Source organism: Mustelus asterias, chromosome 3 (assembly GCF_964213995.1).
Source record: "Mustelus asterias chromosome 3, sMusAst1.hap1.1, whole genome shotgun sequence".
Taxonomy (NCBI): domain Eukaryota; kingdom Metazoa; phylum Chordata; class Chondrichthyes; order Carcharhiniformes; family Triakidae; genus Mustelus; species Mustelus asterias.
In genome coordinates, this window is record NC_135803.1 from 46,793,409 (window position 1) to 46,807,258 (window position 13,850).

At 41.6% G+C, this 13,850-nt stretch overlaps 1 protein-coding gene across 1 annotated transcript in view; it reads left to right on the forward strand.

The window, feature by feature from the left end:
- The first annotated feature begins 2,467 nt into the window (after nt 1-2,467).
- Nucleotides 2,468-13,850, forward strand: part of LOC144483726 (transient receptor potential cation channel subfamily V member 6-like) — a 170,437-nt gene continuing 159,054 nt past the window's right edge. Inside the window, exon 1 of the mRNA XM_078202269.1 lies at nt 2,468-2,625. Within this exon, the coding sequence (XP_078058395.1) occupies nt 2,468-2,625 (158 nt within the window). The remainder of the gene's footprint in view (nt 2,626-13,850) is intronic.

The following is a 13,850-nucleotide window of genomic DNA, read 5'->3' on the forward strand; positions in this document are numbered from 1 at the left end:
TTTCTTTTGCCTTGTATGATGTCCTGCGCAGTATTTGCATCCTGCCATCTGTCCATGATTGCTCTGCTCTTCCAGCCTGGAATGTCTCTCAGCATAATGCACCTCCTGGTCTGCACTGTCTCATGCGCTCGAACCGACATTTCACAAGCTCCGCATTTCTACATACGAATATATGAAATAGGGGCAGAAGTAGTCCATTTGGTCCCTGAAGCCTGCTCCACCATTCAATAAAATCACGGATGATCTGTTTGTGTTGAATTCCACGTTTCCCCATCTACTCCGGTCACCTTTGATTCCCATGCCTAACAAGAATCTATCTATGCACATCTATCACTTTCCTGAGTTTAAGTTTCTCCTCTTTCAGTAGATTTTCTCTCAGGGTGGAGTCTCGTCTGCCTAAGATTCCTCGATCTTTAATCAGGACTTTTTAGCTGTCTGAATTCACATGATTCTGCAAGCTGTATTACAGTAGTCACATACTGTTTAATGGTTTTGTTTTTATCTTGAGCTTTAGTGTTGAATCCAAAGCATTGATAAGTGATGTTCTCTTGACATTTGAGGCTTGCAAATCTTTGAAGTGTGTTTCCTTTGTCAGTTAGATTTAGAGTGGCATACACTTTGTAGCAGTTCCATCCCAGCAATGTTAGAAGTGTAGCTACTCTCATTGGTTCTGTCTTGTGAAGTAACTGTTGTTAGTTTGTAGCCTTACCATTGCAAGTAGAAAAACTGCCAATTTTTCCATGTATCACTTTTCACTTCTACTGGAGCTGAAATTGGAAAGTTTACAAAGTTTGCCATGTTCACTCACTCAGTATTTACTTTCAGCCTTTTGTCTGTGTTCACTTGTCATAGTCATTTTTCAGCAGCTTTTTTGAAGATTTGAACATTTCTGTGTACCTTTCAGAGCTGCTTCTTCTCCGCAACTTTTCAGGGTTCAAAAATCTGTTACATCTCCACTTCCTGACACCACATTTTGACTTTAAGGGTAGCTGTGCTTCTTCAGTGCTTTATCATTATAAATCTTTATTGAACTGATCTTAAGATGGCAGCTTACAGAAATTGTATCATAACAGATGTCACCTTACTATAGAAAGTCAGATAGACCAGATAGAACTAACTGCATTACAAACTCGAACAGTCACATCTATTCTGCTGAAGCAACGTTCCATCCCAGTGCTCCCCGTATATCTTCACTTTCCCCCAACTGAGGATTCCCTTCTGCCAGAGTTCACAGCGCCCTTTGTTCCCATCTCACTTCTGCTTTCATCCCTTTTTCTTCCTTCCAGAAGCACAGAGTTGTGAGCAGCCTGGATAGAGTGGATGGGGCTTATTTATTTTAGCAGAGAGATCATGGATGAAGGGGCCTAGCTTTAAAATGACTGGCAGAGGGGAGATTTTGTTTTTATTCACTCATGGGAGATGGGTGTCGCTGACTGGCCAGCATGTATTGCCCATTAGATGAGGAAAATCATTTTCACCAGAGGTTTGTGGGGCCTGTAACTCACTGCCTGAAAGAATAGCAAAGGCAGGAACCCTCAACTCATTCAACAGGTATCTGGGTATGCACCTCAAGTGCCATAACAGGCTGGAAAGTGGGATTAGGCAGGGCGAGGGGGGCGGGGGGGTGGGGGGGGGCTCTTTTTTTGGCTAGCGTGGACATAATGGGCCAAATGGCTACCCTCTGTGCTGTAAACTTTCTATGATTCTATGAAATCCAAGGAATTGGTGATTGTCATTGACCACAATGGAAGGCTGGGGGTGAGAATGCATTTTTAACTGTCTTGGCAAGCTTAATGGTGGAGCTGTGCAAATTTGCCATTGAGCAAGGGCACAAGGGGTCTGACAGGGTATCTCACCTTGAACTATTAGGTACTAACAATGGTCATTAATACATCATTGCTGTGGTGCCTGCTTGCTGGACATATTGTCCTTCAACTCGTTTCTATCTCATAATTATGTAAAATTTAAAAGTGTAGGTAATAAAGTGTAAAGTGCCTTTGATAATATTTCTGTAGGACTTCAGGATAACTTCACTCACCCCCACACAGTAAGAGAGGCTCAAAGGTATCGTTTTATTTTTAATCCTGCGTGGCTCCAACCCCTTCTGTTACCTATATCCAGCAGACGGAGGTGACTGAAATTACCCCTCCCTTAGTTAAAAATGAAAGCATTTCTTTGTGCAGCGTCAGTGTGGAGAATTTAAGTGAAAGTAAAAGTCCGGCAGCTTTGTCACTTATCTCCAGTGCACTGAGTCTAGTGCAGGCAGCCTAGCCTGACGTCAGCCGCCTAGTCTATAATACAGCCTCTGATAGTCACTGGCCAGAGGCGCTGTGATGGAAGACGGGAGACCTGAATGATTATGGCAATGGGACTCTGGATGTTTAGGTATTTCCAGATTTCACCGAGAAACATGTGGGATGGCGTTGCAGAGAATACGCGATAATGAATATTAAATAAAACGATTAAGATGGCTGCATTCAGAAAAGCAATTGACTGTTTCCTCAACAGATTGAAAAATCCAACTTCACCCACTCAGTCAGCATCTAAGGACAGCACATCTGACAAAGTTGGACTGGGAGGCCGGCAGAAGAACTTTAATAACGTGTTTGAAGTGAAAAATAGAGGGTAAGTGTAAGGTGAAGTAAAATATATCAGAGAAAGAGCTTGTTTTCAAATGCACTTAAGCCAGGGTGAGAATACAACAGACTGTTAACCATTTGGTTTCAACAATCGTTAGAAATACTTTCAGAAATGTAAGATGACATGGCCCCAGCAGTTTTGTATTTATATGTTGATTGGGGTTATTTTTCTATCGTATTTCTTTCTCCTGCCATGTTTTTCCCCTTTAATAATAAACATTGAACTCTACAGTCTGATTCTCTTGGACAACACTGCTGTATACGTAACAACAGAAGTATTGATATTTATGTTATACTGTGTGCTATTTGGAAAGTTTTATTGAAATGCAAATAATTGAATGTCGTGTTTAAAGATTGGCAACTGTTGTCTAGTCTTGCATCCTTGAGTGTTTGTTTACTTTACCATTAACTCTACCTTTGGCAAAAGATGGAATATTAGGATTAGAAACCTGACGAACTATGGACAAGAAGACAGCAATCTGTTTTTCTGGAGGGGATGGGGTTAGTAAAAGGCCATTTATCCTTTATGTTGTATGCAAAAGCAGAAACCTTTGAACAATTTGGTGTGTGTCACACATTTGTCCTTGCTTTCTAAAAAAAACAATTTGTGCTTTTATTACTTTTAGTTCTATCACAAAATAGTGGACCAGCTTATCCACCTGAAATTCATAATTCGATGATAACAACACAAGTATGTAGTCCTTTTGGATCTTGTCTGCTCTCTTGCATCTCTGTAGAAGTCTGAAGTCTGTGTTGATATGCACAATCTACTGTGGAGATCCTCTCCACTCTGAGCCAGCAGTTTGTGGTGTTGATGGTGGCCATGATGTGGAGATGCCAGTGTTGGACTGGGATGGACAAGATGAGAGTTTCTCATCTTGAGAACCTCTCATCTTGTCCACCCCAGTCCAACACCAACATCTCCACTTCATAACATAAGTAATTAGATGTTTATAACAAAGATTGCCATTTCTGGGAAGTTTGTCAGTAAATTTACAATAATCATTGTGTTGACCATCTGAAATGACCATTTGAAATGTTTTATACAAACTTTTCACAAATGTTTCGCTTAGTAATTTCTGTGGGATTTTCCCCATTCACAAATCAAATGCTAGGCTGATGACTTGTTGCAAGGCCCCTAAATGTATTGTTTGGAAATTAGCTGCGAAGCGATAGGCAAACAAAAACCTATTCACCACTTGCTCATTTTCTCTCTGCAGTGGTTCCTCAGGGGCATGAGTTCCATATTTTTATTCTGCACTTTGCACTGTAAATGGATTAGTTGAAATTGAAATTCACCAGGTGAAGAAACATTCATAGCTCCAGTTTCTCTAGTGCAAATCTTGGCATCTTCTTGCACTTTATGGCCACCTGCTTGTCTTTTTCACTTAAGAGAAGTGAATGCAAAGCTGTTTGGTGTATTGGAAATCGTACGCTTGGATCAAAGGTACCGAATTTATCTTCAGCATAAAAAGTCTTGCTATTGCTGTCAAACATTTGATAACTCAATTTACATTGTGTGACAAAAGATAAGTGTTCCTCAGTCAGGTGAATTTTAAGAAGTTATTTTCTTGTACCACAAGGAAACCATAAATACAAAGTACAGATTGCTTTGCAAGTTAATTATAGTGCAATGGCTACATTTACCAGATTGTATTTGCTACCCGTTTAAAGCAGGACACTTTAGCACAGTCAGTCATACAGCAATGAACCTGCACTATGGTGCAACAGGTACAAGGAACTTAAAATGAAAAATTGCCAAAGTATGCATCAGGGGATAAAGATGTTTGCACATTATACTCTGCATTTATTTTGGCTACATTGCTTGATGGTTTTGAGATAATACCACCATGTGACCACAACAGAAAGATGCATGAAACCCATCAGGAAGCCCACAAAACACAACCAATGCCAAACTCTCGCTGTGGATTCTTTGGTTAAATTGCATCAATCCCAGTTAATGAAAAAGATTTTTATTACACGCCTGAGTGCATTTTAGGCTGAGGGATGAAACCTCCTCCAATAGATGGTTTCACACTTCTTCCGGTTATCAGCTATGTAACAACTGGTTAGTCAGCAAGCTGAGGAACTGAGTCATATTCTGAGAAGCCAAGTGAGCAAATTCCATTGTATAAGAGGTTTTTCACCCATGAGGTGCTGAAAACTGTTATTTTTATTCACCGAATTTTGAATAAATGTGTTGTGGGTATTAACATCCATCGGGGATGTGCATCGCCATGCCAACCATCCAGATCCAAAATACAGTGCCAGAATGTTTTGCACATGACAAATTTATTTGAATGGAAAAACAGTATAACTCTGATCTGAGTAATTAATTGGGAGCACATTGTTCCTCAGACATGGTTTTGAAACGGCAAGCACCTATATTATTAGTTTTTAGAGGAAAAGATTAACTTTGATGTGCCTGACCTTCATTCAGCTGAACCAGTTTGGCAGGGTTCAAAAATCCTGATCTTGGAACCTTGCTTTCCAGCAAATGTGTTATACCATAAACATTTCCTTGAAGTAGCACCTTTCTCAGGAAGGAGTGACAGCAGAGCTGATTTTGCGACTGAAGAAAATTTGGCACATCCCCCACTAGCCTCACTGCATTTTTATCAACCTTACAGTTAGGAATTAACTTTGCACAAAAACAGAGCTATTTTTCACATTTAGTTTCAACGTGGAAAGCTAAGGAGTGAGTTTCTCTTGGGGATCTCCCAATTGTCCACCATAACTGACAAAATAACCATAGAAACCCTGGGGGAATTGCATAAATGGCATTCACACCAGTTTTCTCAGGCTTCTACATTGGTTTTTGCAAACATTATGGTGCATAGTTAGGAGGCCCCCCTCCCATTCACCCCCAGATTTCTTGCCATGTCTGATTGCCCAACTACCCCAAGTAGCAAGGCATCTCTTGTTTTTGACCAATACTGCAGTTAAAACTTTCATTAAATCAGGTTTGGGAAATAATGCCAATGCTATTCAAATGGGATGTGTGCTTTGTACTGGATGCAATTAGGTAAATCCTTGTGCAACTACTTCCGTTGGGTAGAAGTTAGGTAGGGTGAGCCTCACACCCAGCTGATGGAAATAATTTCCATACTTTAATGGTGTGGCTTCATTTGGATCAAATTGCTTATAAAAAGGGGTGAAATAGGGTGGCTCCACAGAAGAGCCAAGCCAATCCAGTTAAGTTAGGTTGGGGAAGAATCGAGAGCCACATGAGGTTGGAGAGAGGGAAATAATTCTTCCTCCCTGGTCCGATACTGTTTTGTCTTTGTCTAGTGCAGTTATAGTGGCCCTTTAAGGATTTCTCAGAATAAGAGGCTGGCCATTTAAGACTGAGATGAGGAGGAATTGGCTCACTCAGAGAATGGTGCGTCTTTGGAATTCTCTATCTCAGGAGGCTGGGGAAGCTCATTATTGAGCATGTTTAAGACAGATGGCAACTCAATGAGATAAAAGCTCATGTTTTTGGGGGTAGTATAATAGTGTGGTTAGGGGATTGGCTAACCAATAGAAGATAGGGAGTTGGGATAAGAGGGACATTTTCAGAATGGCAACCTGTTACAAGTGGACTGCCACAGGGATCAGTGCTGGGGTCCACAATTATTTGCATTATATATTAATGACTTGGATGAAGGAAGTGAATGTAATATTGCCAAGTTTGTGTATGTCACAGAAATAGGTAGGAAGGCAAGTGGTGAGGATGACACAACAGAGGGGTATGGACAGGTTGGGGGAGTGGGCAAAAAACTTGACAGATGGAATATAATGTAGGAAATGAGAAGCTATGCACTTTGAAAGGAAGAATAAAGGCGCTGATTGTTATTTAAATGGAGAAAGACTGCAGAAAACTGCAGCACAGAGGATATTTGGGGGTTCTCACAAATCACAAAAAGCTAGCATGCAGGTTCAGCAGGTAATAGGGAAGGAAATGCAATGCTGGTCTTTATTTCAAAGGGAATGGAGTATAAACATAGGGGAGTCTTACTAAAACAGTACAAGGCACAAGTTAGATCACAGCTGGAATACTGTGAATAGTTTTATTCCCATTATTTAAGGAAAGGTATACTGGGATTGAAGGTAGTCCAAATAATGTTCACTAGGTTCTCCCGGGTATGGAGGGATTTTGTAATGAGGAGAGGTTGCGTTGTTACTCATTGGAGTTTAGAAGAATAAGAGGTGACCTTATTGAGACATACAGTGTACCCCTACAGGTGCCAGAGTGTGGCGACTAGGAGATTTTCACAGTAACTTCATTGCATTGTTACTGTAAGCCTACTTATGACGCTAATAAATAAACTAAACTAACAGCTGTATCACAGCTTTGAAAGAACTATCCAATTTGTCTTATTGCCAGCTCTTTTCCCATAGCCCAACAATTCCTTTTCAGTATGTATCAAATACTTCAATCAAGTAATTTCAATCAGTGGATTCACAGCATTAGGAAGACAGTGAGTGGAACTTTGTGCATATGTACTTAAATATTCTTTGCTCTATTAGAGAATTGTACAAATGAATCATATAACTTGGCGCTGGCTTTCAAAGTAAATACTGGTTTTAAACTGGTCCTTGAGATTTAGCTCAAGAATTAGATTAGGATTTAGCAATCCATTCGTACCAATTACTAACTTTGAAATGGATGAGCAAAGTGATTTTTACGTTATTAAATTTGAACGAAAGACAGACTTAAACAGTGCCTTTCATCACCTCAGCAAGTTTCAGTGCTTCACAGATAATTAAGTATTTTTTTAAGTATTGTTATTTCGTTTTGTAAAACCAAAAGTAACAACATGGATGTGAAAGAGTTTAGTGGTGCGGATATGAAGGTTACAAGACAAAATCTAGGAAAGATTAAATAAAAAGCTGAACTAGAAGTGAAACTTTCAAAGAACAATGGAATTAATTCAAGGGTAAGAAAAGGTATATCATTGGGTAAAAAGGGAAAACTATCTAAGTTGTATGTTAAGAAAAAATAATTTAGAAGATTACAATGCCAGGGACCTGGGTTCAATTCCGGCCTTGGGTGACTGTGTGGAGTTTGCTTGTTCACCCTGTGTTTGCGTGGGTTTCCTCCCACAGTCCAAAGATGTGCAGGTTAAGTTCATTAGCTATGCTAGATTGTCCCTTAGTGTCGGGGATTAACAGGGTAAATACATGGGGTTACGGGGGTAGGGCCTGGATGGGATTGTTGTTGGTGCAAACTCAATGGGCTGAATGGCTCCTTCTGCACTGTAGGAATTCTATGATTCTATGGTTGTACGATATCAACGTAAACAAAGCCTAATGATTCTTGGATTGATAAAAGGTTGAATCAGGATAGTTCCAACTCTGACGTTGGCTCTATTCTCTCCTCACAGATGCTGCCAGACCTGCTGAGATTTTGCAGCATTTTCTGTTTTTGTTTCGGATTCCAGCATCTGCAGTATTTTGCGATATCAGGATAATTAGAATGAGTTTTGGAAGAAATAAGAGAATAGACAAGCTGGAACTTATATTTGTATGTTGCATCAGAACTCCATGTGGGGAATACCTGGCCAGCTCTGTGCGCCATAGAACTCGGTTTAAACTTACTGGCCACGCTAAGGCTGCTGCCAACCTTGTGTTGGTCACAGATTTCAAGAGGGCTAACCTAATAAAATGGCTGGGGATTTGGCAAATTTGCCTGAGCAGCCCTATCGGGTAGGCAACACAGTCCTGTGGATTAAGTATATATTTTAAAAATCAAACAGAATGAAGTCATGGGGCGATTTTTCCGACCTCGCCATGCCAAGCACAGGTTGCACCAATCCCGGAAAATAGTGAAGGAGCCCAAATATCAGTTCTGCGCCTGGCGCCAAATGGTTTGCAATTGCCCTGGTCCCTTTCTACTGGTACAAACTGGATCACAACCAGAAGGGGCGCGAGGCTGATTAGCATGAGATTGACTGGATTTCAATCCCATGAACGAGTTCGGTACGCAATTGACCCCCCTCCTGGAATGTTCCTACCTCTCTGGCAGGACGTCACATCATTACTGGTCTACACTAGCAGAGTGCAGGTGTGATGGCCATGCCAGAGGGCTCAGAGGCCATTGAAGCCCCTGGGTGGTTGGGGGCCTGATGGGGCATTGCCCACCGGACACCCTGGCAGTGCCAGTTGGGCACTGCCCTTGTGCCTAGGCAGTGCCAAGGAGTTGGGGCCCGAATGGGGGTGGTGCCTGAGTGGGGGCTATGATAGGAGGGGGGGTCATGTAGGGGCGGAGCATGTCGGGGGTCATGGTGGGGGGGACACGTCGGGGGTCATGGTGGGGTGGCTAATCGGGGGTCATGGAAGGGGGGGCATGTTGGGGGTCATGGTGAGGGGGGCATGTCAGGGTCATGGTGGGGGGGCATGTCAGGAGTCAGGCAGGAAAATCCATTAGGTGTGCCCTGACGTCCCGATACAGGCGACCCATGTTGGGAAAGGGGATCATGCTGCTGATAAGGGGAGGTCGGGTGGGTTCTGATGTCTGCGAAGGGAGGGAGGGGGTCTCCTAGTGCACTGTGAGATCGGGGTGTGCTTGCGAAATGATGCTTGAGCGCTCTGCAGCCAGGCTCACCGGTGCATTTGGCCCACTACCCCCCCGCGTAAACGCACAACTCACCCTTCTCCCAAAAAGTGGCTGAGTGTGAGACGATTGCGGTAAAAGCTCGCCTGATGGACCAGCGCAGATCACTCAGGTTTCCTCGCCGTTATGTCATGTGACTTTTTATTTTGGGAAAATTCCGCCCACGTATGTCCCAATGGTGAAAAGAAGGACACATTGAAAAGCAAAGCTGCTATGGTGGATAAGCGGGGGCAGATCAGATTGGAACAGAAGACAATCTACACACTTAAGGAATTTAATATACGGGAGAACAGGAACAGGTATTGCACACAACTAAGACATCCAAAAGAGTAGTCAAGAAATTTATGGCAAAGAAATTTGTATAATAATTGTTACAGCAAAATAAAAATTTTTTCAACTCTGGAAGTTAGAAAACTATTCAGAACCATATCAAGCCAATAAAGGATTGGCTGAATTCAGGCTGATTCTCAGATTATCATAGAGATGCTAAATTACTATTTTGCATCAGTCTATCAATGAAGCAAATTTAAGTGTTCAACCCCCTCCTGTTTTATTAAAGTAGTAATATTAGTAGATTATAAAAACTCAAAATTGATGAGCTTCAGTGTCTGAGTAGTATCCATCTGAGGATGATTGAGGAGATGGGACAGATGCTCTGAGTACCATAACTGTACCTTCAGGATAATCCCTGTGACTGGAAGCTAGCTCATGCAATTTCTATTTTCAAAAAGGGGACAAATCAGAGCAAAGGAACTTCATGCACATCACCCTGGCATCATTCTAGGGAAGTTGCAGGAACAGTTTGTAAGAGACGCCCTTTATGATCACCAGGGGAACGATGATGCCATTGGGAATACACAGCATGACTTCTGGTAAAATAAGATGTGGATAGAAATATGAGAGAGTGCTTTGAGGATGTAATTGGGGTCGTGGTTGGTGGACATTGTTGACCTGGAATTGATAAGGAAACTCACACTCAAAGATTCCTGTGGTATCAGTGGCAATTCGATTCACTGGATTAGGAATTGGCACCAATCCTGTAGCCAAGAAGTATAGTTAATGAACATGGTTCAGCCTGGTGGCATGTTACTTGTGCTGTCCTCCTGGAATCAGTCCTAGGCCTGCTACTATTCATTGCCCGGAACTCTCCAATGTTGTACTTCCCACAACCGCTACCAGCAAGAACGGAGAGTCTGGTGCTCAGCCAAATCCCCATCCACAACAGCGGAACCGGAGATTCCCAGCCATGGATGAGGTCGGAGAATCCCCGCCATTGTCTTTGTTAATGACATACGCAAGGGTTGTTGGAACTATGGTCAGTAAATTTACAGATGGCACCAAAATCAGCACAATGTTAAGACAGTAGCAAACTACAATCAAATGCTAAAATCTTTTGATGCATTGGGAGATCGGGCTACACAATGGAAAAATGGTATTTATCTTGGTTAAACTGAATGTTTACAACCATGGTTGCAGGACCAACACAGAATACACATATCATTTGCAGGGAACAATACTCTGGGTGCTTTAAAGAGAAAAAAGATCCAGTGTTATTGTGTACAGATCACTGAAGGTTCATGACCAGTGTCAAGATGCTGTAGCGAAAGCTAACAGTATTAAATTGTATTAATAGAAACATTCAGTATAAAACAATCGATATTATTTTGTCCATTCTACAGGCTGCAAATTGGGTACGGTATGCAGTTTTGGGATCTCCACACATAGTGTATGATATTGTGGATTTAAAGAGTTATGAAAATAATTCAAATAGTAAAGAATCACTGCTACTTAGATACGCTTAAAGACTATGGTCTATTTATTTAATGTGGACCTTTCAATAATTAAAGCGCTGGATTGTGTGTCTATTGCTAGAACATTTACGTTTGACTGGGGAGACATGCATCCTGGTCATTATTAATGTCTGTGAAATTCGGCTAGACAGTTTTTTTTCTTTATTCTTTCATGGAATGTGGGCTTCACTGGCAGGACCAGCATTCATTGCCCATTCTTAATTACCCTTAAATGAAGTGGTCTTGCAAGGCTACTTCAGAGGGCAGTTAAGAGTCAGACACATTAAGTTACCTGGAGTCACCTGGAGCCAGTTAAGAATGGCAGATTACTTTCCCCCAAAGACATTAGTGAACCAGATGGGTTTTTTTACAACAATCATTGATAGTTGTCGTGATCACCATTACTAAGACTAGCTTTGTATTCCAGAATTTATTAACTGAATTCAAATTCCACCATTTGCCATGGCAGGAATTGAACCCATGCCCCCAGAGCATTAGCCTAGACCTCTGGATTATTAGCTCAGTGACATTACCAATAGAGCACCATCTCCCCTTGAGACCATCTTCCTCCCAGAGAGTAGTGAGCCTCTGGAATACATTGCCAGCTGGTGTGTGGAATGCTAACTCTCCGTTGACCTTCAAGAGGGAGCTTGACCAGTCCTTGAACGAGCCAAATATTGCATCATATAGTAAATGTCTTTATAGATAACAATTGGTCTATGTAATTTGATGGACTAGTTTTGGTTAGCCTCAGAGGAAATATTGCAACATTTTTTCTGTTATTGACATTGTTTTTATTTCTGCATTTTTGCCTCTTTTGTTAGATGGTTACTGGGAGGGAGGAGGGAAATACAGAGGCAGCAAATGGAGTTTTAATGGAGCTGGGGAGACTTTGTGGAGGGGTTACGATGGTGTCCGGGACCCAATTCTGGGATTTCTGACCGCATTTCTGGGGTTTCTGATTTTTAACAGAGCCAAGCAAAGATGCGAACTGGTTCAGATCATGAGCTCTCGACCTGACCGGTTGCATTGTGGCAATAGGCATGTCCTAGTCCTCCACAATTTTCATGGAGTTGGACCACCTTTTAAAGAGTTGTAGTTGTAGAGAACTCCAGCACCCTGATCTCTTCTGTCAATTGCACAATGTTTATTTACACAAGACAAAGAGATTTCAGGTGCTTGCCATTTCTACTATCAATATTTTAAGATACCCGAGTTACTGACATTTTTATTGGCCTGCAGCTAAATTAGTTTTTTTTAAGTGAAAAATTATGAATGAATGACTGACTTTTAAAAACTTTCTTGACACCCCCTATTGTCACGATAGGATTCTATACAGTGGGTGAATGGGCATTGAAGTGCTATAGCTTTCAGTGGGAGGTATGGATAGGGTGTGGGGTGTGTTCATATGATGAGGAGGTGTGAGTGGTGAGGGCAAGAGTGTCTTAATGTTTTTATTATAACTGAGAGGATGGCCGGTATTATACGACCTCGCTAGGGCCAAGCTCGTAAAATCCCGCCCGAGGCCAACGGAGAATTCAATCCATATCCCACAATGAAAATCCCATCTTTGCAAGCACTTTCTCCCAAGTACTTCCCAACTCCTGCAGCCCACCTCGAGGATGCAAATCCAGCCTAGAGTGACTAGTCCTAATGCTCCAGTCACTAGTCATTGGATGCCTGCTTTCTCAGCTGCTCTATTCCTGCCCATCAATTTTGTACAACTGTACAGTATATACTCCAAATGTCCCAAAGTGCTTTGTGGTTAAATGAATTAATTTTGAATTGTGGCAGGTCTAGGCAAATACAGCAGCCAATTTTGCACACCAAGGTGGTTTAGTTACTTTCTGAAAAACTCCAGAAGATGTTTGAAGTCCTGAACAGTTGCTGCCAAATTAATAGCGGACATTAGTAACATCTCCTAAAATACACACCATACCAATATTTGTTTGTCTGATTTGTACTTCCCAGTTTGCCTTTTTTGAGGATTGGGAAATCATTCACTTTCCCATTGGAGCTCCTACAAATATTAACCATGGTTTTGTCTATCTCCTTGCTCATTTCAGGTATCTGTAGGTATTAGTTATTTAAATTTTTTTCATAATAGTTACTTTATCAATCTCAATATATGTTGTTGATTCCTAACACAAAGTCTGACCACGAGCACCTGTTTTACTTTCTAAGAGGCCTCCTAAGCCACCCGTATGGAAGACAGGATGTACATGTCAATTACAAGTTCCAAATGTGCCACCTTCCATATTGGGTAAGGTCGTGAAATTGGCATGTATTTCCCACATCTGAAAGAGTTGCTACACTCTTTGCAGATATCAATAAGTGACCTAACTATTTTATTGATGCCCTCACTGCAAGCTTGGTTTCTCCTGAGGGTGGTGGATCCAACCAAGGATCAGGCTGTTTTGGATCTGGTAATGTGTAAAGAGACAAGTTTAATAAACAATCGCAGAGTAAAGGATCCCCTCAGAAACAGTGACCATAAAACAGTAGAATTTAGCATTCAGTTTGAGAGTAAGAAACACAGGTCAGAAACAACTGTGCTAAACTTAAATAATGGTAATTACAAAGAAATGTGGGCAGAGTTGGCTGGCATGGATTGGGAAAGGTGCTTAGCAGAAGATGGTTGATCAGCAATGGCAGACCTTTATGAAAATAGTTCAGGACTCACAACAAAGATATATTCCAGTGAGGAAGAAGGATTCTGCTAAGGGGATAAATCAACAATGGTTAACCAAGGAAGTTAAGGATAGTAGTAAACTGAAAGAAAAGCATATGATTTGGCAAAGGTTAGTGGTAAGCCAGAGGTTT